The sequence below is a fragment of the Lissotriton helveticus genome, chromosome 4_1 (assembly GCF_964261635.1).
Source record: "Lissotriton helveticus chromosome 4_1, aLisHel1.1, whole genome shotgun sequence".
NCBI classification, from domain to species: domain Eukaryota; kingdom Metazoa; phylum Chordata; class Amphibia; order Caudata; family Salamandridae; genus Lissotriton; species Lissotriton helveticus.
The window spans coordinates 103633190-103655375 of record NC_136063.1 but is presented as its reverse complement, the minus strand read 5'-3'; the positions used below and the strand labels follow the sequence as shown (position 1 = coordinate 103655375).

The window sequence follows — 22186 nt, the reverse complement described above, 5'->3', positions numbered from 1 at the left end:
TGCCATTTGCAGAACCTGTACAAAATTATGCATTATTTGGATTCATTTTGCCTCAAGATAGTAGCACCGGTGGGAATGGGGAGGGGAGGGTGTTTTTTTTTGGGGGGGGGTTTGAGGATGGAGTGAGGTGTCATTCCACCTTAGCGACACGGAGGGTAGCGGGCACTTTGACACTGCACCGATGGTTGCTGTGAGGAAGACCCGCGCCGGGGGGGGGCTGCACCGAGATTGTTGATAATCTGTTGTGATGTCATCGCTGCTATCCTCTGATTGTCAGGCTTATGTAGAGGCACTGGCCCCTCCTCATATTTGTTGTGGGTGTTGAAAATAATAAACAAATAAAAAAATAAAAAAAACAATATCGTTGCGGGAGAAGAGATACAGTAGCTGACACGCCGGCATGAGCCGAAGCCATTCCGGCGTGGGCTGCTGTAATCAAAGCCTGTCTGCGGTCCACATTGGGAATCAAACTGTCACCAACGTCGTTAATTCTCACATAATTAACTTTATCAGGACTTAAATGATAAGAGTATTTAGAAGGGAAACACTTAGGGTAATTACCTCCCTTATCTGTTGCGGCAATAGCTGCCAAGATGTCATCATCAATCTTACTTTTGGAACCTGTAATCGCTGCCACTGCAAATGTTGCTACTGCTGTCTTCGCAGCCTCGTTCATGAGACAGTTGCCAACAGTGTGAACCCCAACACGCTGATGACCAAGAGTATGAATTACAAAAACGAGTGGGAGTCGTTCTTTGAGCTCAGCCACTCGAACCCAGATCATTTTATGTTTTATTGTGCGACCCTTAGAGTCACGATGATCTCTTTGAGTCCAAAAGGGCAGATTGTCATTGTAAGACTGAACACAGTAGTAACAGTCACTCACAATAAGAGTAGTCACAATGGGATTGGCGTACTCCAATGCAAGCATCAGAGCACAAAGTTCTGCCAACTTGGCGGTACAGTCCCCTAATGTCTGCGTATACACAACATCGGACTTGAATTCACCATCCACCTTACTACCAACCACAATTACGCAGGCCGAAGAATACGCGTGTTTGTAAACCGTAGCTGCTTGCGCACTTCCATCAGTGTGAATGATATAGCGGAAATCCTCAAGTGGGCGCATAGTCAGAGGAGCAGGATGAACAAATTCATACTGCAAGTACTCTTGAGTCTGCAGGGAGGAATCAAAAATGAATGTGACATCCAGGGTTGTCAAGGATGTAGCCCACTGTATCCACTGAGGGTGCAAAGCTTTCAAATTTGGTACACTGGGTTTGGTCACTGCCTCTAAGGCAGGATACAGAGTAACAACCAAAATGCGTTTTCCCTGCTACAGTGCACGTTCCTTAAGAATCTCCATCGGCACTGCTGTCAAGACTTTTTCCACAGTGTAAAACTGCAACTCAGCCGAAGTGTACAAGTGTGACTTGTAAGCGATAGGACTGTGCTCCTCCCTCAGCCCGACGCTCTTCAACGTCTACATGGCTCCACTTGCCCCCATCGTCAGAACCTACGGACTCAACATTGTGTCATACGCAGACGACACCCAGCTCATCCTCTCCCTATCCAACGAGCCCAACACCGCCTGACACAACTTTCGAGAAGGCATGGAAGCCGTCGCCAAATGGATGAAAAACAGCTGCCTACAACTAAACACCAACAAAACAGAAGTACTCATCATGGGCCCAAACCCCGACGCCTGGAGCGACACCTGGTGGCCTACCGTCCTCGGAAACCCGCCAACCCCCACAGACCACGCACGCAACCTGGGAATCATCCTGGACTCCGAGCTCAAAATGGACCGCCAGATCAAGTCTGTCTCATCTTCCTGCTTCCACACCCTCCGCCTCCTTCGTAAGACCTTCAAATGGATTCCCCTCAAACACCGAAAGACAGTCACTCACGCCCTGGTCACCAGCAGACTCGACTACCGCAACGCACTCTACGCCGGAATAAACAAAAACCTCATCCGCAAGCTACAGAACATCCAGAACACCGCCGCAAGACTGGTCCTCAACCTGCCAAAACACTGCCACATCTCCCAGCACCTGTGCACACTCAACTGGCTCCCCATCGAGGCGAGAATCACCTTTAAGATGCTCACCCACGCACACAAGGCCCTCCACGGCACCGGACCAGCATACCTGAACAGCCGACTCAAATTCCACGCACCCCAAAGGACCCTACGATCAGCCCAGCTCTCCTACGCCGTGGTCCCCCGCACCAGAAAGACCAGATCGGGAGGCCGCTCCTTCTCCTTCCGCGCTGCCAAAGCATGGAACGCTCTTCCGCTCCACCTCAGACAGACAACATCGCTCCCCATCTTCGCAAGAAACCTCAAAACCTGGCTCTTCGACAGACCCCCTCCTTGATGGAATGGAACCTGCACCCCCCCACCCCTAGCGCCTTGAGACCCTTACGGGTGAGTAGTCGCGATTTAACAAACCCCTGATTGATTGATTGAAGTGTTACCCTCATTAAAGGTGAGGTACGTGAAACCCACTGTCTCAGCCACAATTCTTATCACCAGGTTGGTGTGGTTATCACGAGTCGACAAGAATTTAGATTCAAGAAGGTCAGCCTGCAAAGATTGCAAGATGGCTGAATGTTTTGGCAGCCTGCACGATCTGGAAAAAGAAGGTTGTATTAACGCATATAGCGGCATGATACTCTGGGCATATTCCGGAATGTAAGTACGACCGAAATTTAAAAAGCCAAGTAAAGAGTTAAGATTTTTCAGCACTGTGGGAGCTCGCAAAAGTGCGCATTTCTCCAAGAAGTGAGGAGCTAAACCTCGACCTTCATTGTTGAGGTCATAGCCCAGGAACAACACTGTGTACTCTGCAATGTGTGATTTTGCAAAGTTAAACTTTTAGCCTATGTCCGCAAAACAGCAAATTATGTCCAGGGCCAGCTTTAGGGCAGTGCGACTGGTGTGGCCGGACTGGGCGCTGACCTAGTGAGGGGGCACCGACCTCAGGGGAGGGGGCACTATGTTTAGCAATAACTTATGATTGGAGAGAAGAAGGGCACTTATGCCCGGTGGTAGTGAGCAGGTTGTCATGGGGTGTGGAGGCACCAAAAATGATTGGCGCAGTTGTCTTCTGGTGCTGCATTCTCCTCTCTAAATAGGCCCCATGCAAGGCGCCCAAGGGCAGCCGGTGCCCTCAGCATTCGAGAGCCGCTACACTTAAGCCCGGCCGCCATCCTGGAGACCAGCAGGTCCTAGCTGTAGCAGCATGATGAGAGGGCTGCTTCCACCATCCAAGTCACTTAGCAAGTGTCCTCATCACACAAGGGGCCATATTCAGTGGCTTGACTCCTTTGGGGACAACAGTATGACAGAGCATTGCACAGGGGCTGCAGGAAGCCCTAATTGAAGACGCCGGGTCAACCATCTTGGATGGCCACGCCCCAATTTTTTCATCGGAGTTGGTAATATTTTTTAAGTATCTTTTGGGATACATATTGGGAATCCCTGCAACGAACACTGTAGACTTCAAATCATATTGATAATGAAGATCCTTATGTTTCCAAAATAATAAAGGAATTTACAACATTCTATTTTGCACTAAGAGTAAGCTTAAGGGTCAGGGTTATTAGAGGTTGGTGAAGGTTAAGGGCACAGCTAGAGTAAGGTTTGGAGTATGCTAAGGTTTGGGGCAGAGGTAAGGGTAAGGGCTACCGATAGGGTTAGGACAAGGGCATGCGGTTAAGATAAGGGTAGGGGATAAGGTAGCAGTGTTATAAGTAAGGTCAGGTTTAGGGCTAGGGTCAGATAATATGTTGATATTAGAGTTGCAGTAAGAATTACATTTCAGTTGGGGTTAGATGGACAGTTAGGATGTGGGGTAGGGTTAGAGTTAGATTCAGGTTTATAATTAGGGAAACGTTTAGGAAGAACATTCAGATTAGGATGAGGTCTGTTATGGTTATGCTTACATTTAAGGTAATGCTAATGGTATGACGTTTAAGATATGATTAGGGTGGAGCTGAGATGTGTGTGTACCATTCATGGTGTTTAAATAAATATATTTGCTCGTCTTTAATTGGTACAAACACAACAATTGATGGACAGAATGCAGAACAATGTCATACATTCACCCCAGTACAGAGATCTGGGCCTAAATCCATCGTTTGTTTGCACCCCACTCCACCCCAGTCAGACATGGCCATATGCAAATCAGCCTTGACCTTGTGCCTCATGGGAACAGTCCAGCCCGAACTGCCAAGCCATGTCTTTCCTGGACCGGAATCAAGCATCCAAGGACCGGTTTCTGGCTATCAGCCTTCATAAGCCTGGATAGCTTGACTCCAGTGGTGTGGAGAGCATGGGACTCACGTCTGAGCATACCCATCCCACTCGGGGTGAAAAATGCAAAAACAACAATTGATGGACAGAATGCAGAACAATGTCATACAGTCACCCCAGTACAGAGATCTGGGCCTAAATCCATCATTTTTTTGCACTCCACACCACCCCAGGTCAGACATGGCCATATGCAAATCAGCCTTGACCCTGTGCCTCATGGGAACAGTCCAGCCCGAACTGCCAAGCCATGTCTTTCCTGGACCGGAATCAAGCATCCAAGGACCGGTTTCTGGCTATCAGCCTTCATCAGCCTGGATAGCTTGACTCCAGTGGTGTGGAGAGCATGGGACTCACGTCTGAGCTCTCCACACCACTGGAGTTAAGCTATCCAGGCTGATGAAGGCTGATAGTCAGAAACCGGTCCTTGGATGCTTGATTCCGGTCCAGGAAAGACATGGCTTGGCAGGTCGGGCTCGACTGTTCCCATGAGGCACAGGGTCAAGGCTGATTTGCATATGGCCATGTCTGACCTGGGGTGGTGTGGAGTGCAAAAAAACGATGGATTTAGGCCCAGATCTCTGTACTGGGGTGAATGTATGACATTGTTCTGCATTCTGTCCATCAATTGTTGTTTTTGCATTTGTCACCCCGAGTGGGATGGGTATGCTCAGACGTGAGTCCCATGCTCTCCACACAACTGGAGTCAAGCTATCCAGGCTGATGAAGGCTGATAGCCAGAAACCGGTCCTTGGATGCTTGATTCCTGTCCAGGAAAGACATGGCTTGGCAGTTCGGGCTGGACTGTTCCCATTAGGCACAGGGTCAAGGCTGATTTGCATATGGCCATGTCTGACCTGGAGTGGTGTGGAGTGCAAAAAAACGATGGATTTAGGCCCAGATCTCTGTACTGGGGTGAATGTATGACATTGTTCTGCATTCTGTCCATCAATTGTTGTTTTTGCATTCGTCTTTGTTTGGTATTCACATACACATTTCTTTACCAGTCTCTATTTTACACATTCATAGGATCACAGTTTTAGTACAAATACCTAACCTGATTTTTGCCAACAACATCAAGCTGTTAAATAGACTCTATTTTCATCTGAAACTAACTTAAAAAGTGTAACTCCTTTACACCCAGATGAAGGCTGTTAGTGATCCACAGCTGGTGAGTACTGCTGCTGCACCACCTTCTCCCTTCACAGATACTAAAAAGGTAAGATCAAGTTTGCATTGCCTACAAACATCTATAACTTTGGTAGAGTTGGTTGGGGGGGCGTTTGAGTTATGGAAGCTAAACTTATAGTTAGGGAAGGGAGAGGGTTAAGAGTGGTGTTGGAGTGAGGAATGGGGTTGAGGTTTGTGCATTCATTGCCTTTATCTTGTTTGGAAATATGTAATTACATTTAGGAATGGCTTGTTGCATGTAATTTGTGCGCACACATCTTTTACATGTCAAGGTAAGATTAAGGGTTAGGGCTATAACCTTAATCCTAATCCATCGTTTTATACATTTTTGCAGAAACAAATATATAACTTGATTTGATTTCCTTCTACAATATTAAATAGAGCTCTTAAATGAGACCCTCTTTTTCACCTGGTTGTGGCATTTGTTTGCTCTCTAGGACAAGGCTGTAAGTGACCCGCCCCTGATGGATAGTGCTTCTGCCCCCCAGGCAGGGACCTCCGATGCTGAAAAGGTAAAATGAATTATGCATGTCCTACTGACATTGAAGTCATTAGCAACAACCTATGTTGCCTAACGCTACCACTGTTGGACTACTTTATAATCTTTATAATAATGTCAGTCAGTTATTTATTTCTATGTCTTAAATAATGACTAGCATGAGTTGATTGTACCTCAGTGATAGCGCCACACTTTGCCTTTTTTAAATAAATGTTTTTCTAAGAAAAGTTCAATGGTCCATCATTGGACTGTGAGGTTCTATTAATTCAACTACAGCTAAAGAGGATGTGGACTCCCATAACTTTGGTGAAATCTCAGCCTCTGTCTACAGGTGATTTGTAAGACCTCTGGAGGAGCAGATTAGCCAGGCTGAGTTTGGGCATGCTTGGGATGGGGTTAATGAAGACTATTAACACAAGTTTACTTCTGAATCAAGTTATACTGTCTGTGGGAAGTAATCCACTACTGGGCTCGCATCTTCATGCTTTCACGAGTCACGTCTCGTTACAGAGCATCCAGTGATATGTGAGGATACAGGAAAGCTTCAGAGAAGCGCAGGCTGTAGGGCGGCGTGCCCTCATCGGCAAGGGCGGAACCCACAGCTCATTGCCCTACTAATTGGATCTACATATCCTTCTTGATTCAGCAGTTGAAGGGATAACTAAGCCCTGTATAACTCTGTGTCGGCTGTTTCACGGTAAGAAAGTCTTCCCTGCAGAAACAGCAACCAAAGATTTCCCATTGAAGGCAATGTTATGACAGGATTCATTAGGAATGGTGCTCCCTACATCCTCTTCTAGCTGTCTGGCATGCTGAGCGCAGACCATATCCCCACCTTCGGGTACATCCACTTTGTAGGTTCCACCAATGAAAGGTATTCAGCGGTTGTAGGAAGTTTACACATTCAAGTTCAGGTTGCATCTCAGACTAACTTTAGTGGTGCCTGCAAATCCATCTTGTGGGTCTGTTGAGCATGACACTCTGATTCACCCTGTCCTTACTTGGATTCACAGGAAGAGGCCAGAGACGTGGATCACTCGCTTGATTCATCTGGACATGTGCTACAAGATCGGGAAAACACCAAAATGGAGGAAGGCGAAAGCTCGGCTTCCAGTGAAGCGGCACCATGTCTGTCCATACAATCTCATTGCAAGAAGAGCAAAATAAATATGGCCTCAGCGGATCCCTTCAACACTCAGGTGTGGATGCCGAAGAGGTTTCCTCTCCTGGATGAGTCTCAGATTAAAGCTATTGAGACAGCTTTAACGCGGGAATTTGTGTTGATTCAAGGCCCTCCTGGAACAGGTAGGTCGGCAATGTAGAGTAGATGTTGATGTTTCATAACTACTCCATTGATACAACATGAGTTGACAACAATGATCTTATATGATAGAGAACTGGCATACAAATTATGTGTGATGTATGCGATGTGTCATGCTTTGTGCCATTATACATTTCTGTGAATAAAGAGTGTCCATTGTGAAAGAAGGAGGATCCATGCCAGATTTTCAGGCTATCCATAGAAATTCATTTACAGACTGTGGATACAAATGTAACTCGTAAAGAAAGCAAGGATGCAAACCTCCAAGACCATGCTGTATATGATACACGTGCAGACCGTACTTAAATATATGTTCGAGGCATATGGGCTGCAGATGGTACATTTATGAATAGATCGCCATCTGGTGTTGGGCTCGGATGATTGCACTTGTTTTTCTTCTGGAGAAGTCTTTGTCGTCATAGATGACTCCTCCTCTTGGTGTTAGTGCGCATGGGCATCGGCTCCATCCTTAGATTGTTTTTTTCCGCCATCGGGTTCGGATGAGGATCGAAGCGCTCCGGACCGACTTCGATAAAGAAGGTTATATTCGGCGCGTAACCCTTTCCAATTCGACGGTATTGTTATCGAACGCGACTTCACTTCCATACCGACGCGTTTCGAAGGACGACGACTACAAGAAACTCGAAGTAGTCCAGCCCGGGGTCCATGGAAAGGACTCCATTCAAAAAATGTCCAACGTGTGGTGCTAAGTTCCCACACAAGGACCTACACGAGGTGTGCAACCTCTGCTTGTCCCCTGAACACGAATCCAGGGACTGTGAGGCCTGTGCAGCGTTCTCTTCAAAATCGACGATTAGAAACCGTCGAGCCCGAAGACACGAGGTATCGAGACTGCAGTCACAAGCAATCCCGGAGCTGTTCGAGGACCAGCACCCAGAAGAGGAGGAAGAAGAGGCCGACGAGGCGGGGTCTGAAGTGGACGAGTCCGACGTCGAGGAAATCGACGTCCAACAAACCGTGAGTGACGACGTCCCTTTACCAAAGAACAGACCCCGCACGGTGTCGACCCCGCCCTCGAGCCCGGTCAGACAACCGAAAAAAGTTTCCGACGCCCCGCCTTCGAGCCCGGCAACGAAACCGAAACCGAAACACTCGGTCTCCCATCATGGTGGTTCCGATAAACGGACCACATCGACACCGAAGCTCCAAGTCAAGGAAAGCTCGAAGTCGAAGCAGTCCATGTCGACACCGAAACACGTTTCGACGTCGAAAACACCATCGACACCGGGGACATCTTCGATACCGAAGACATCGGATCCGAATAAAATCTAGGTGCCGAAAATACAAATGGACAGTCAGAAGAAAAAACACCTTTCGGAACCGAAAACTGCGGTACCGACACAGGAATACAAGACCGATCCTAAACAAAAGACTCTGTTTATTGATCCAAAAACTGGCAAGGTAGTCACAGAACTACCTAAAAAGAGGAAGAATGAACATTCGGACGACAAAACTCATCCGAAGAAGAGAACAATGGGGACAAATACAACTCCTCCCCCTTCTCCAAAACCTAGACACACACCATCTTCTCCTCTTCCTCACAATAGACCAAATATTCCTCCCACACGACCATCTACACCTACAACAGATGTAGAGAGTGACACAGGGGAGGGGGAACATCCTGGGGATGATGAAGACACAATCCCAGAGGAGGCAGACCCATGGGAAGAGTACAATGTAGGGTCAGATAACGATAACGACCCTGAAATGTATCCTTCAAAACCTTCACCTCCTGATGATAATACTGGTTTTGCGCAACTCATTAATAGAGCAGCAACATATCACAAGGTAGAACTACATGCAGAACCTCAAATAGAGGATTTCTTATTAGAAACACTACCTACTGCACAAAGGACATCAGGAACACTACCAATGCTTAAGGGCCTTCTCAGTCATACATCAGAGATATTCAAAGACCCAGTGAGGGCTAGGGTACTGAACCCAAGAATCGATAAGAAATATAGGGCAGCTCCAAAAGACCCAATATACATTAAAGGGCAAATTCCTCTAGACTCACTAGTGGTCACAAACGCTCGTAAGAGAGCAAACTCTTTATCTACAGGAGAAGCTCCACCTCCTGACAAAGAGTCTAAGCTAATAGATGCCTCTGGCAAGAGAGTAGCATCTCAAGCGGCAAACAGCTGGCGCATAGCTAATACGCAAGCACTGCTTGCAAGGTATGACAGAGCGCATTATGATGAATTAGAAAAACTCATCACACATCTCCCTAAAGAACATCAAAAGAGGGCAGATCAACTCATACAAGAAGGGAAGTTAATTACTAACACTTCCATAAAGTGCGCCCTAGACGCGGCAGACACTGCAGCAAGATCTACAAACACAAGCATCATGTTAAGGAGACATGCATGGCTCAGGGTATCAGGGTTCAAACAAGAGGTACAAACATCGTTACTGAACCAACCTTTTGATGGGAAAACACTTTTCGGCACAGGGACAGATGAGGCCTTAGAAAAGATGAAAAAGGATACGGAAACGGCTAAATCAATGGGAGCGTTGCAACAGCCGACACAAAGAGGTTCCTTTCGTAGGTCCACCTATAGAGGAGGATCCAAAAATACAGGTACAAGCCAGCAACAAACCTCTTTTACACCTACATCACCCAGAGGTAATTCTAGAGGTAGTTACAGAGGTAACAACAACAAGGGTAGAGGTCGCGGAAACAACAATAACCGCAACTCTCCAACCCCAAAGCAGTGACTTCATACAGCTCCCCCCAGACCATATAACACCGGTCGGGGGACGCCTATCACAGTTCCTACCTGTCTGGGAAAACATCACATCAGACAGGTGGGTGAGACAAATTATCCAACATGGTTATTGCCTGGAACTCACATCTACCCCACCAAACATCCCCCCCAAACAGCGTCCAATGAAACAAGATCACCTGACACTGTTAAAGCAGGAAGTACTATCCCTGCTAGGAAAGCATGCCATAGAGAAGGTTCCACAGCACCAACAAGGAACAGGAGTATACTCCCTATACTTCCTAATTCCCAAAAAGGATGGGTCTCTAAGACCGATACTGGACCTAAAACCTCTCAACGCATACATAAATTCGGAACATTTCCACATGGTCACGCTCCAACAGGTACTTCCTTTACTGAAGAAAGGGGACTTTCTTTCTACACTGGATCTAAAAGACGCTTACTTTCATATCCCGATTCACAAAGCCCACAGGAAATACCTCAGGTTTGTGGTACAAGGACAACATTATCAGTTCAAAGTCCTTCCGTTTGGTGTCACAACGGCACCAAGAGTGTTCACAAAATGCCTGGCAGTGGTGGCAGCGCACCTAAGAAGACAACAAATACATGTCTTCCCATACTTGGACGACTGGCTAATAAAGGCCAAGTCACAAGAGGAATGTCTTCAAAACACACAAAAGACAATTCAGCTACTACACCAGCTAGGGTTCACGGTGAACTACACAAAGTCACACCTACAACCAAGCAAGGTTCAACAATATCTGGGGGCTACTATAGACACAGAAAAAGCCAAAGTATACCCCAATCCAGTCAGGATCCAAACAATGCTTACAATCATTCAAAGATTCCAGCCACAACACTCACTACCAGCAAGAGTGTTCATGCAGCTATTAGGGATGATGTCATCCTGCATACTGCTAATACCATATGCCAAACTACAAATGCGTCCGCTACAAGAATGCTTAGCGACACAGTGGAATCAGGCTCAAGGACAGATTACAGATCTGGTGTTGGTAGACGACCGCACACACCGCTCTCTGAAGTGGTGGAACACAACAAACATTGCCAAAGGGCGGTCGTTCCTAGAACCAATTCCACAGGTGACAATAACAGCGGACGCATCGCTCACAGGATGGGGAGCACATATGGAGAAATACGCAGTACAAGGGAGGTGGAGTGTGCAGGAAAAAAGACTGCACATCAATTACCTAGAACTACTAGCGGTGTTTCTAGCATTGAAAGCCTTCCAAATACATGTTACCAACAAAGCAGTCCTGATCAGAACAGACAACATGACAGCAATGTATTATATTAAAAAACAGGGGGGGACGCACTCTCTCCAACTATCCAGACTAGCACAGGAAATCTGGAGATGGGCCATTCCTCAAAACATCTATCTGTTAGCCGAACACCTACCAGGAGTCCAAAACCAGATAGCAGACATCTTAAGCAGACAGTCGGAACAAATACACGAATGGGAACTGCACCAACAAATACTGCAGCCATTCTTCCAAAGATGGGGACAGCCAGAGATAGACCTCTTTGCCACTCATCAGAACGCAAAATGCCAAAGCTTCGCGTCCAGGTACCCGCACCACCTGTCGCAGGGCAATGCGTTATGGATAAATTGGTCCAACAAATTTGCATACGCTTTTCCCCCTCTCCCACTAATCCCATTAGTGGTCAGAAAGCTACAACAACACTCAATGACCATGATACTAGTAGCACCCACGTGGGCAAGACAACCGTGGTTCACCACGCTCCTGCAACTCTCACAAGTGCCACATCAAAAGCTACAAATTCTACCCATGCACCTTACACAGAACCATGGAGAAATAATGAACCCAGATCCCACACAATTGAACCTAGCGATCTGGCTCCTGAAATCCTAGAATTTGGGTACTTAGATCTACCCCCAAATTGCATGGAGATAATTAAACAAGCGAGACGTCCCACCACCAGAGCATGCTATGCAGCTAAGTGGAAGAGGTTTGCTATACACTGTACTAATAACAATATCAACCCTCTGGACGTATCAACAAAGGAGATTATTTGCTACTTATTACACTTACAGCAATGTAATCTAGCGTACACATCTATCAGGGTACACCTAGCAGCTATAGCAGCGTACCTACAAAACAGGCAGCACATATCACTGTTCAGAGTACCAGCGATAAAAGCCTTCATGGAAGGCCTTAAAAGAGTCATTCCACCAAGATTACCACCTTCCCCAGTCTGGAACCTCAACGTAGTACTCACCAGACTAATGGGGCCACCTTTCGAACCTATGCATAGGTGCGAAATACAATTCCTTACATGGAAGGTGGCTTTCCTTATAGCCATTACCTCACTCAGGAGAGTAAGTGAATTACAGGCATTGACAATACAAGAACCATTCCTACAGTTACACCAGAATAAAGTGGTTCTTAGAACAAACCCAAAGTTCTTGCCTAAAGTAATTTCAGCATTTCACATCAACCAGCCAGTGGAACTACCAGTCTTCTTTCCAAAGCCACAGACGGTAGCAGAAAGGGCTCTACATACACTAGATGTCAAAAGAGCCATTTTGTACTACATAGAAAGAACACAAAACTTCAGGAAAACTAAACAACTATTTTCCCCAACACATAAGGGCAATCCTATCTCTAAAGCAGGCATCGCTAGATGGATTGTAAGATGTATACAAATATGTTACATTAAAGCAAAGAGAACATTAACTGTTCCTCCTAGAGCTCATTCTACACGAAAACTAGGAGCATCTATGGCATTCTTAGGGAACATTCCCCTAGATGACATATGTAGAGCAGCAACTTGGTCTACACCACATACATTCACAAAGCACTACTGTGTTGATGTACAGGCTGCACAACAAGCCAGAGTGGGCCAAGCTGTATTAAAAACTCTATTTCAAACAGTTGCGACAGACACTGGTAACCACCGCTAGGGAGGTAACTGCTGTACAATCTATTCATAAATGTACCATCTGCAGCCCATATGCCTCGAACGGAATATGCTACTTACCAGTATGCATCTGTTCTTGGCATAGAGGGCTGCAGAGTGGTACATGCCCTCCCTGCCTCCCCGGAAACCTGTGTCTGTCCCAACATTATCTTATTTAGATACACTTACATGGGCATATCTTTATGTATTATACTACACTACTCCATCTAACCCTACTACGGCAAAACAATCTAAGGATGGAGCCGATGCCCATGCGCACTAACACCAAGAGGAGGAGTCATCTATGACGACAAAGACTTCTCCAGAAGAAAAACAAGTGCAATCATCCGAGCCCAACACCAGATGGCGATCTATTCATAAATGTACCACTCTGCAGCCCTCTATGCCAAGAACAGATGCATACTGGTAAGTAGCATATTCCATATATGCTGCTCAAGTAAAATTGATTAACACTTCAAACAAGCATTTGCAATGCAATAGGTTGCGCAGTTGCTGGTGTTAAAATTTCTTTTGTTTTTGTATTTGCATGCTTTTTTGTGTTACTTTCAGATAGTCTGATGGCCATGGAGGCATTGTCAGGAAGAGTAAGGGAGGGAGAAGCATTGAAGGAATCCTAAGACGAGAGAGTAGCGCTTTAAGTCAAATGAGAATAACCCGCTTTTTGGTAGTGCGTACAGCCTGTTTGTTATCATGCAGCAAGGCAACTGAGCTCCTAGAGTTCCGCGTTGTGTCATAGCAACAGCCTGAAACAAGGACAGGTCAAGCAGCGATTAGGTAGGTTGTGGGGAGAGGGGTAAAGCTTCAAAGCGGGAAGGTGTTGGTAGACTTAGGATGAACAGGCAGCCTTAGAAAACAGTGGCGTGCCTACAAAATGTAGACAAGTTTACGAGGAAACGAAAAAGCAGGAGGAGAGTCAATAGAGCACATCTATAACACAGTAAAATGTATATAATTAATCAAACCAAAACATGCCAAATAATACTAATAACAGTACGCAGCACGATTCCTTTGTGATAAAATGTGTTTATAGAACGGAATGGTGACATGGAGCGATTCCTTTGCAATAAAATTTATATATAAAAATATATTGGTAATTTTTTAAGAATGTTTTGTGCCGTTTTTAGAATACTGACAGGTAAAGATGCCTACAAGGGACTTTGTTTCAGGGAGATTCTGTAGGTATTTATTCTAGAATTACCCTGATGGTGAGTCTAATTACAACACACACCCAATTGTCATTTGACAAAACCAATAAATGAATATACAAAGTACAAAAACACGGGGACATCTTTTGTTGAAGATACAAGAATATTTATATAAATGAATCAAGTTAAAAAGGAGTACAAATGAACAATTAATTCAGCAATAAATCATAAAAGAGGTGAAATCAAATGTATCCTGCACTTCATGAGAAAAACATCTATTCCACTAAAATCAACAATGACATATTTCCAAATGAGAATAATGGTCACTTGAATACAATAAGTATTTCGGAAATAGATGATGGAGTCGACGTTTCGGTCTTAAATGGCGTCAGTCCGTCAGACCATCTTCAGGATAGTAGATATTGCATATGAGGAAGTCTTGTTGTTCTTTGAATTGACGCCAGCTTCCATACAACTCTTCACCTGATAGATACTGTTGAGAAACTGTGAGTGCAGGAGCGGTGATCTCCCAAAATTGCCACCATTAATTTGGATTGACCTTTAAACTGCCACCATTAATTGGGATTGACCTTGATCTCTTGATCAGTGATAGCTCCACCATTTATACAAGAGGTGTTGATTATATCTCCACGATAAGGACTAATCGTGTTGAGTCCGATTAGAAAAGGGTCCTTCCTCATGTGCAATATCTACTGTGTGTCTCTTCATTTTAAGAGGTGAAGTTAATGCTACAGCGCATTACACTCTGCGCAACCCCACCTCTGGGTTCCGAGTAATCTCTTCACCACCCAGTGGTGGCCCTCAGTGTGGAGCTTCTTGCTTTTGAGTGTCCATCTGAGATATCTTCTCTGCTCCTAGGCCAGCACGGGGTTCATCAAACACGGTTGTATGTCAGTACAACGCATGCTTTTACCCCGCATGCCATTACAACGCGGGGATTACAACGCAAGTCGTTACAAAGACTTGCGTTGGGGGGCGCTGGATAGTGGAATAGTTTAATTTTCTATTCCAACTCCAGTCCCTGTGGATCGTAGGGAAGGTGTTGGATAGAAAATTAAACTATTCCCTATCCAACTGCGCCCTCCAGCGAAAGTCGTAAAGGATGTTCCCCATCAAACACACTCAGTCTTAAGTGACCAGCCCCTCAGGCCTTCCGGGCTCATCTAGCACACTCAGTCTTGGAAGTCTGCCCTTCATTATGCCATCTTTTACCAAGAGTAATATTGGAGGGGCAGGCAGGGCATAGATAGTCACACTAACATACGCAGAGTTGGAGGGCGCTCTCCTTGGCTGTTCATGGTGTGGACGGTGTCCTATTATCATATTCTTTTTTTTGTTACCAAATAATTTTGGAGGGAATTGTTTACGTATACATGTCATGTCTTTGAGAGACACATATTTAATACCATACTAAACAAAGAAGTCCTAATATGGACCATGAAATTTGTATTATACATGTCTATTCCACTTCACATGGATAATCTTCAATCAATTCCGATTCTGCTCTGATTTCTGAAATTCCGTCCAATCTCCACAAATCGCGACATGGTTTTAGGCCGGGCATTCCCTAGATTTTTGTATCTGGATTCCTAATGACATTCGTTGGTCTATCGGACCTTCGCCCACTCCTCTTCATTTATGAGCTCTTCATCATGCTCATGAAGCCTACCCTTGACTGAGCCCTAGAGATACCCTGGAGCTCACAAGAAGCCACCACACAGCAGTAGGAAACAGACTGGGACATAAGTGCCCTATAGACTGTTTTAGTGTCTCAGTTGGCCATACCTAGCCTTCGGCTATGTCCTCTGCAGCTGCATCATGGCAGCATGCTGGGTCGGCCACTCCATCCCTCATCAGATCAAAGTACAGTGCTGCTGAGAACTCCTGCCATTTCTAATGTAGTTTAAAGAAAGAGTCTCTGGGGTGGTTGAGGATTTCATCACAGCTCGTACTGACGCCCACCTCTGAGAGGCTGAGGCATCTGGGAAGTGAAGATGTGTTGTTGTCCTCAACACTTCGTTCTAGCTTCCCTCTGCTACTCACGACGCCTGGCTGCTGGGGACTGGGATTGCCTGCGGAGTCTTCCATATCCTTGGCCCAAGACCATTGTTCTTTGTCACTTCCTCCCTTCCTGGTCGGCCTGACAGTGAAATCTGCTTAAACATTGACACATTCCCAGTTACCTTTTGATTTCCTCTTCATTTCCCTTCTGAGCCTGAACACTGTACTTTTTATAGCAATCACTACTCAGGGAGCACGAATGATACCGTGCCCCCAGGTGCCTGTCAGTACCAGGTCACCCATCCGCAATAAGCGGGGCTGCTTTCGGTTTGTTTGGGCTGGTGTTTTTTACGTATCTACAAATATTGTGCTTGAGGCTCGACTTGGAATCTGATTGGATGACGTCTTAGCTTGGCCTCCCAAAAGCATGTTTATGGGGGTAAACAACATGGTGCCATGGGTGGTGAGCCTGCATGACCTGAAGAAGTTTTTTTATGTTACTTTCAAGGCTGCTGTTTTATTCAGGTTCTCGGCATAATGTTGTTATGTGCCCGGGTTAGGCCCATGGACGCAAGAAAATTATTACTTGTGTGCCACATTGTTTTTCTCTCATTAAAACTTGAAGTTGTTATCATTGTATCCATCTGAAATGTAGAATAGTTGCCAATGTTAATGTACACCAACCTTTTGATGTATGAATGCAGATGAATGATTGAGTTTGTATGGGACCCTCTTCTGTTTTAAATGAAATTAATTGTTTAATATTATCATCAATAAAAATCATATCCATTTTGTAAATATATTCAGAATTAGTTGGTCTTCTTTCATTCATGTTGATACGCTATCAATTGTTGAAATCATTATAATGTGTATAATTTTGTTGCCTTAAGTCTGTACACTAGATTGATTAGTCCCTGCCTTAAGGAACAGTACCCTACTAGCAGGGGTCCTCTCTCTTTGCAACGCTGCACATTTCCGTACATTGTCCTCTCTTGCAGCACAATAAGATGTCGCTGTGACCTTTTGCACACATTTATGTGCATGACCATGTTGGATTAGTTTCTCTGAAACTAATTTGCTTACACGGTTTGCTTCGCGAAGCATTTTGATGAGGCCTCGAACATTAAGTGCACGGCCTTCTACGCTCAGTGTACAAATGTCATTCTATCTTTATCCACGGGACAATAAGGTTATCTGCCCATCCATAAAATCACTGTTGTGCACTGCAAGGATGTTTCCTATTATAAATATTGGACATCTTAGAAAATTGGCAGAAAAGGTACTTCAGCTGACACAGAGGGTCCCTGCATGCTGAAACAGCACCACACAGCGGTCTGACGTCTCAGTGAGGGTCGTCCAGCTTGTGACCAGGACGAGGTCCTACATTCTATCACACCAGGTAATGTAATTGGGGGGATTCGTGGCTCTACACCTACATCACTCAAGGTACACTTAGAGTAGGACTTGCATAGTAGGAGTAGGCCTGATTACTGCCTTGTTTTATATGCCTGCATATATACACTGTCTTTGCACCCTGGTAGAATTGTATCTACTATTTACACTTTCATTGCGTGTAATCACTTTTGACTGCTTCTGTTTACTGACTATTGCAGCACAAGTATTCTATACAAGAATAACACTGGTTTAATAAACATATTGGAAATGTTCCAGTTATAATCTCTGAATAATTATCTGAGAGCAAGTAAGCATGAGTGACTGAGCGAAAGGTTTTGTTCTGTTTTCACATTCCCTGAGGGGTCTGGGTTGTCATGTTTAGTGGTTGCCAGAAGCCATGTGCTCCTTGTCAAGGCAAGGGAGCTTGTGGTGGAACTGTGAGCTAGCTTGTCTCTAGACCAACATATCCTGCGAGGGTGCCCGGAATCAGTCTAGGCACCTCACCCAAAGTTTATGTTGTCCATCAAACGCAACCATCCTACGGATTAGTGGGAACTACACTGCAATGTCTTCTTTAGAGCTCACATAAACTACTTGGCATGTCTGTTAGCCTGAGGTTACCTTGGAGTTAACGTTTCATGAAGTAAGCGCTCCTCAGTCAGAGATTCCGTAAACTCCGCCCCTGGTGAGCAGAGCTACCCAAGATGGCCGCCCAGACACACTAAAGGGAAGCTCTTGATGCCTCATAAACATCCTAATCTTGTGCCCAAACACAATTCTGGAAACAGTGTTTGGCATGCCTGCCACACTTTCAGGTTGCTTATGTTTAACACTCCCAGTTATTAGGTTTGCTTATGTCTAACATTTAAGGCCACATCTGTGACTCTTTGAGTGACACTTTATTGTGAATTGAATACAGCAATTATAACCATGAAATAAGATAAATATGGGAAATTCTCAATTAGCGCATTAAAATTGCTTTAAAACAGACCAGAAAGCAAAATGTTCTGTGAAAAGCAAGAACAGAAGATTTCAGTCATGCAAAGACAGGATGACTTGACAGCTATATTATGAGTCATGGCTTGCCACTTTACCATATACAGGAGAACACAAACACACACACATACAAATACACACAAACCGAATTTCAAATATTGTAAACTGTTCTTTTAGTTTTAAAAAATGCAGGTCCTATAAACATAATTTGTATTAGGAAACCCCTATATTCTAGTATGTTTACACTTTTAGCATTGTCATGCCCAAAAGCAAAACACCTCCTAAATGCGGCAAATAATTATGGTTAAAACATTTTTTATTAGCATTTTAAAGAGAAAATGAACAATACCAGCAGCAGATTTACTTTCCCCAAGTGAGAACGTACTCTGGTGTAGACATGCAGAAGTTGCTGATTATGTGCTGGCAGAACCCTCCCCAACAGTGCTCCCACCCCTCCCCCCCAACCACACATAGGAACATTTAGATTGTGCAGTCTTGGTTGTATTCGATGATATTAGGCTACTGGGGGCGAAGTTAATTCCTGGTATTCCAGTGAGGGCAGTAACACATATGGACTCCACAATTCCACGAATTCAGCTCCTTTCCCAGCCAAGGACATAGTTACCTTCTCCATACCTAGAATGTGCCAAAGCCTGTGTAGCCATGTTGTGTGCGTGGTGATTTTGGAAGTACCCCAAAGGCTAAGGATGTACTTTGAGTGCTACCCTTAACGCCATGCCTATCTGGCGGCCGCGTTTCTATCTCAGAGGGTATGTGATTGGGTTTGGGAGGCCCAGCAGTGTATACGCAGGGAAGCGCGGGTAATCAGATGTCTACTTATGTCATCTATGACTTGTGTCCAATATTGGTAAAGCCGTGGGCAATCCCATAGTGTGTGCGTCAGGGACCCCGCTCCCCGGCAGCTTGCCAACAATTGTGCGCTTAACTTGGGATTAATCCTATGGAGCCTTACCGGGATGTAATACCAATGTGTTGCAATGTTAGTGAGAGTTTCAGTAAGGGCCTTACTGCTGGCTGTGTGGTAAGCTCTGTATGAGGTATCCTCCCATTCCTTATTACTCAAGGGCTGACCAAGCTCTCCCTCCAACCTTGCCCGTCCCGCGTTATGTATGTGCTTGGTAGTTTGAAGTAAGAGAGCATATAATTCAGAGATGAGGCTTTTATTCGATGTTTTAGCAAGGAGCCAATTCTCGTATTGTGTGAGGTGACGCTGTGCATTAGGTCTATTTTGGGGATGTGTGATTCAATGTCTGATTTGGATATAGTGGAGTTTCTCCGAATCCGGAAGACCGTACTCCTCACAAATCTGAGGGAAAGAGAGTAGAAGCGGCCCATGGAACGACACGCCGTTTATCTCCATTCCGTAAATCCCACAGCCCCCAGCCCTGGAGAGAAGTCTGGGTTGTCCAGTAAAGGAGTCTCAGGGGATGGAAATGTAGTTATGCCAACGTTGATGCTGGTCTGGTCCCAAGCTGCCATAGTCGCCTGTGTAACTGGTGAGAGATATAGATTGGGGGTTCTATGAGCTTTTGGCAGGAAAGAATGTGCCAGTGATTGCCCTGAAACAGCCAGTGCTTTTCAGACTCAGGACTACCCATTCCACTAGGAAGTGCAATTGCGTTGCCTGATAGTAAAGATGGAGGTTAGGAATACCCAAACCCCCGGCTTTCGGAGGGATGTGGCTTAAGGTCTTTTTCATTTGCGGTTTTGTGCCTTGCCAAATGAATTGAGTTAGTTCGGTCTGGATTTTAGCTGTCATACCTGGTGACGAGAGGGGACGAGTCAGGAAGAGATAACGGATTTTGGGGAGGATCAACATCTTAGTGGCCGCTATCCTTCCCAACCAGGAAATCTGAAGGCGTTTCCACCTACTGAAGTCGGACCGAATTTGCGGAACCAGCGCCATATAATTGTTGTCAGCTGTTGCCTGGGTAGTGGAAGCGAGGTTGATCCTAAAGTATGGTATTGACTCAGTGACCCATTGTATGGGGTACTGTTTCGCCAGTTGTTCTAATGGCTAGGAGGAACGGAAAGATTAAGTGCCTGTGATTTTTCTATGTTTATCTGAAAGCCAGAGGCAGCCTGAAAGATTTTAGCTCCCCCAAGAAGGCTGGCAAGGAATCAGCCGGCCTCTCCAGGGTCGCTAACACATCATCAGCATATAAGCCAATGGAGTGTCGGTCGCTTCCGAATGACACCCCAGTAATCGATGGGTTGTCGTGAATTCTCCCGGATAGTGATTTGCACAGGATCACAGAGTGCGCAGGGCAAACTGGATTAGAACTCTGGCTTGCTGGTTCTGCGGGTTAACAGCCAGTACACCAACTTGTGTTAGTATTGTAAGTAAGTAATTTTTAATTTGCATGATTAATTAAAATCATTGCAAAAATATTCACATTTTTATAAAAAAGATCAGGCATTGATGTTATGTTGCCAACTGTGCTTAAAAACCTGGCTTCCATCTCTTTGTATACAAATGTAAAATTGGGTCATCCCTTGAAGAAAAATGTGCATGGTTAAAAAAGGTAAGAAATTATTCTCTAGACAAGTTTGTAAACCAAGTAGTGTTGATCAACTAGGTTACCAAAATATTTTCCTGAAATGTGGTCGATAAGGTTATTAAAATCCATAAAGTGCATTAAGTTTTTATGTGCAAATTACTCCCAACGGACAGAAGAACGATTAAGGCAAGTAGTCTGACCCCAGGCTCTACTCTTTGCTTCACCTGGCCTCAAGGTGTAACTAAACAGTATAGTCTCCTTTCGACTGCAGCCACGACTCTAACTAGATCCCAGTTTAGCTGTACATCATCTCCGGTGAAGCACACCATGAGCGCCTGCCTGCAGCTGTGAATTCTCTTATGATTAAAGAGAGGACACAACAGGGCTCTGCGATCGCTCATGAGGACTTTGCATATACACAGCAGATGAATTATGTCTTCTCTCTCCTCCCCACAATATGTGACAGCTTCTCCTTGAACCCATTACCTAAGTAATGCTGAGGTGCAGCCTTGGTGTAACTGTGCAGGGTAGACTAACTATGCACTCTGCCAGACAGTGATGCTTTATCCTCTATCAGAGAGACTCCTTTAACGGGTTTGTTGGCTAATCATTTAAAGCTCTTGTGTGAACTTGACACTTCTCATAGGCCCTGTGGCCTAGTTGCTCTAATGATTCTTGTAGAAAGGCCCTTGCTGGGCTGTTTTTCTTCTTCGATATTCGGCCCACAATTAAATGTTCAAGGTTCCCGGCTGTGCTCCCTTGATCTTGTACCAGCAATTGCTCCCTTAAGTGCCAACCTCTGATTTTGCATGCCAAACTCTAACCTTATTTGGGCTGGGGACATATTTTTTGGGTAAGCTGAAGATCATTTTAAGTGCACCTGTGACAATCCTGTCCAGACTGGTTGCAAGTCTCCCCCTCATTGACTTACTTCCGTAAGTGATTTTTTAAATGAGTTTTGCCTGGATTACCTGAACTAGTGGGGTGAGGCCTGGCTACTTTGTTCCTTAGGTTTTTTTAGGCCACTGCCACAGCATTCCCTGTCCTTTTCAGCACTCCTTTTTGAGCGAAT

General features: G+C 45.2%; 1 protein-coding gene across 2 annotated transcripts in view; it reads left to right on the top strand.

Moving 5' to 3' along the window:
- LOC144828401 (NFX1-type zinc finger-containing protein 1-like) overlaps positions 1-22186 on the top strand; it is a 1040362-nt gene that overhangs the window by 462349 nt on the left and 555827 nt on the right. For both annotated transcript variants that reach the window (XM_078686524.1, XM_078686523.1), the window contains exons 11-13: positions 5460-5534; positions 5944-6018; positions 7019-7310. In XM_078686524.1, coding sequence (XP_078542650.1) covers positions 5460-5534; positions 5944-6018; positions 7019-7310 — 442 coding nt within the window. The remainder of the gene's footprint in view (positions 1-5459; positions 5535-5943; positions 6019-7018; positions 7311-22186) is intronic.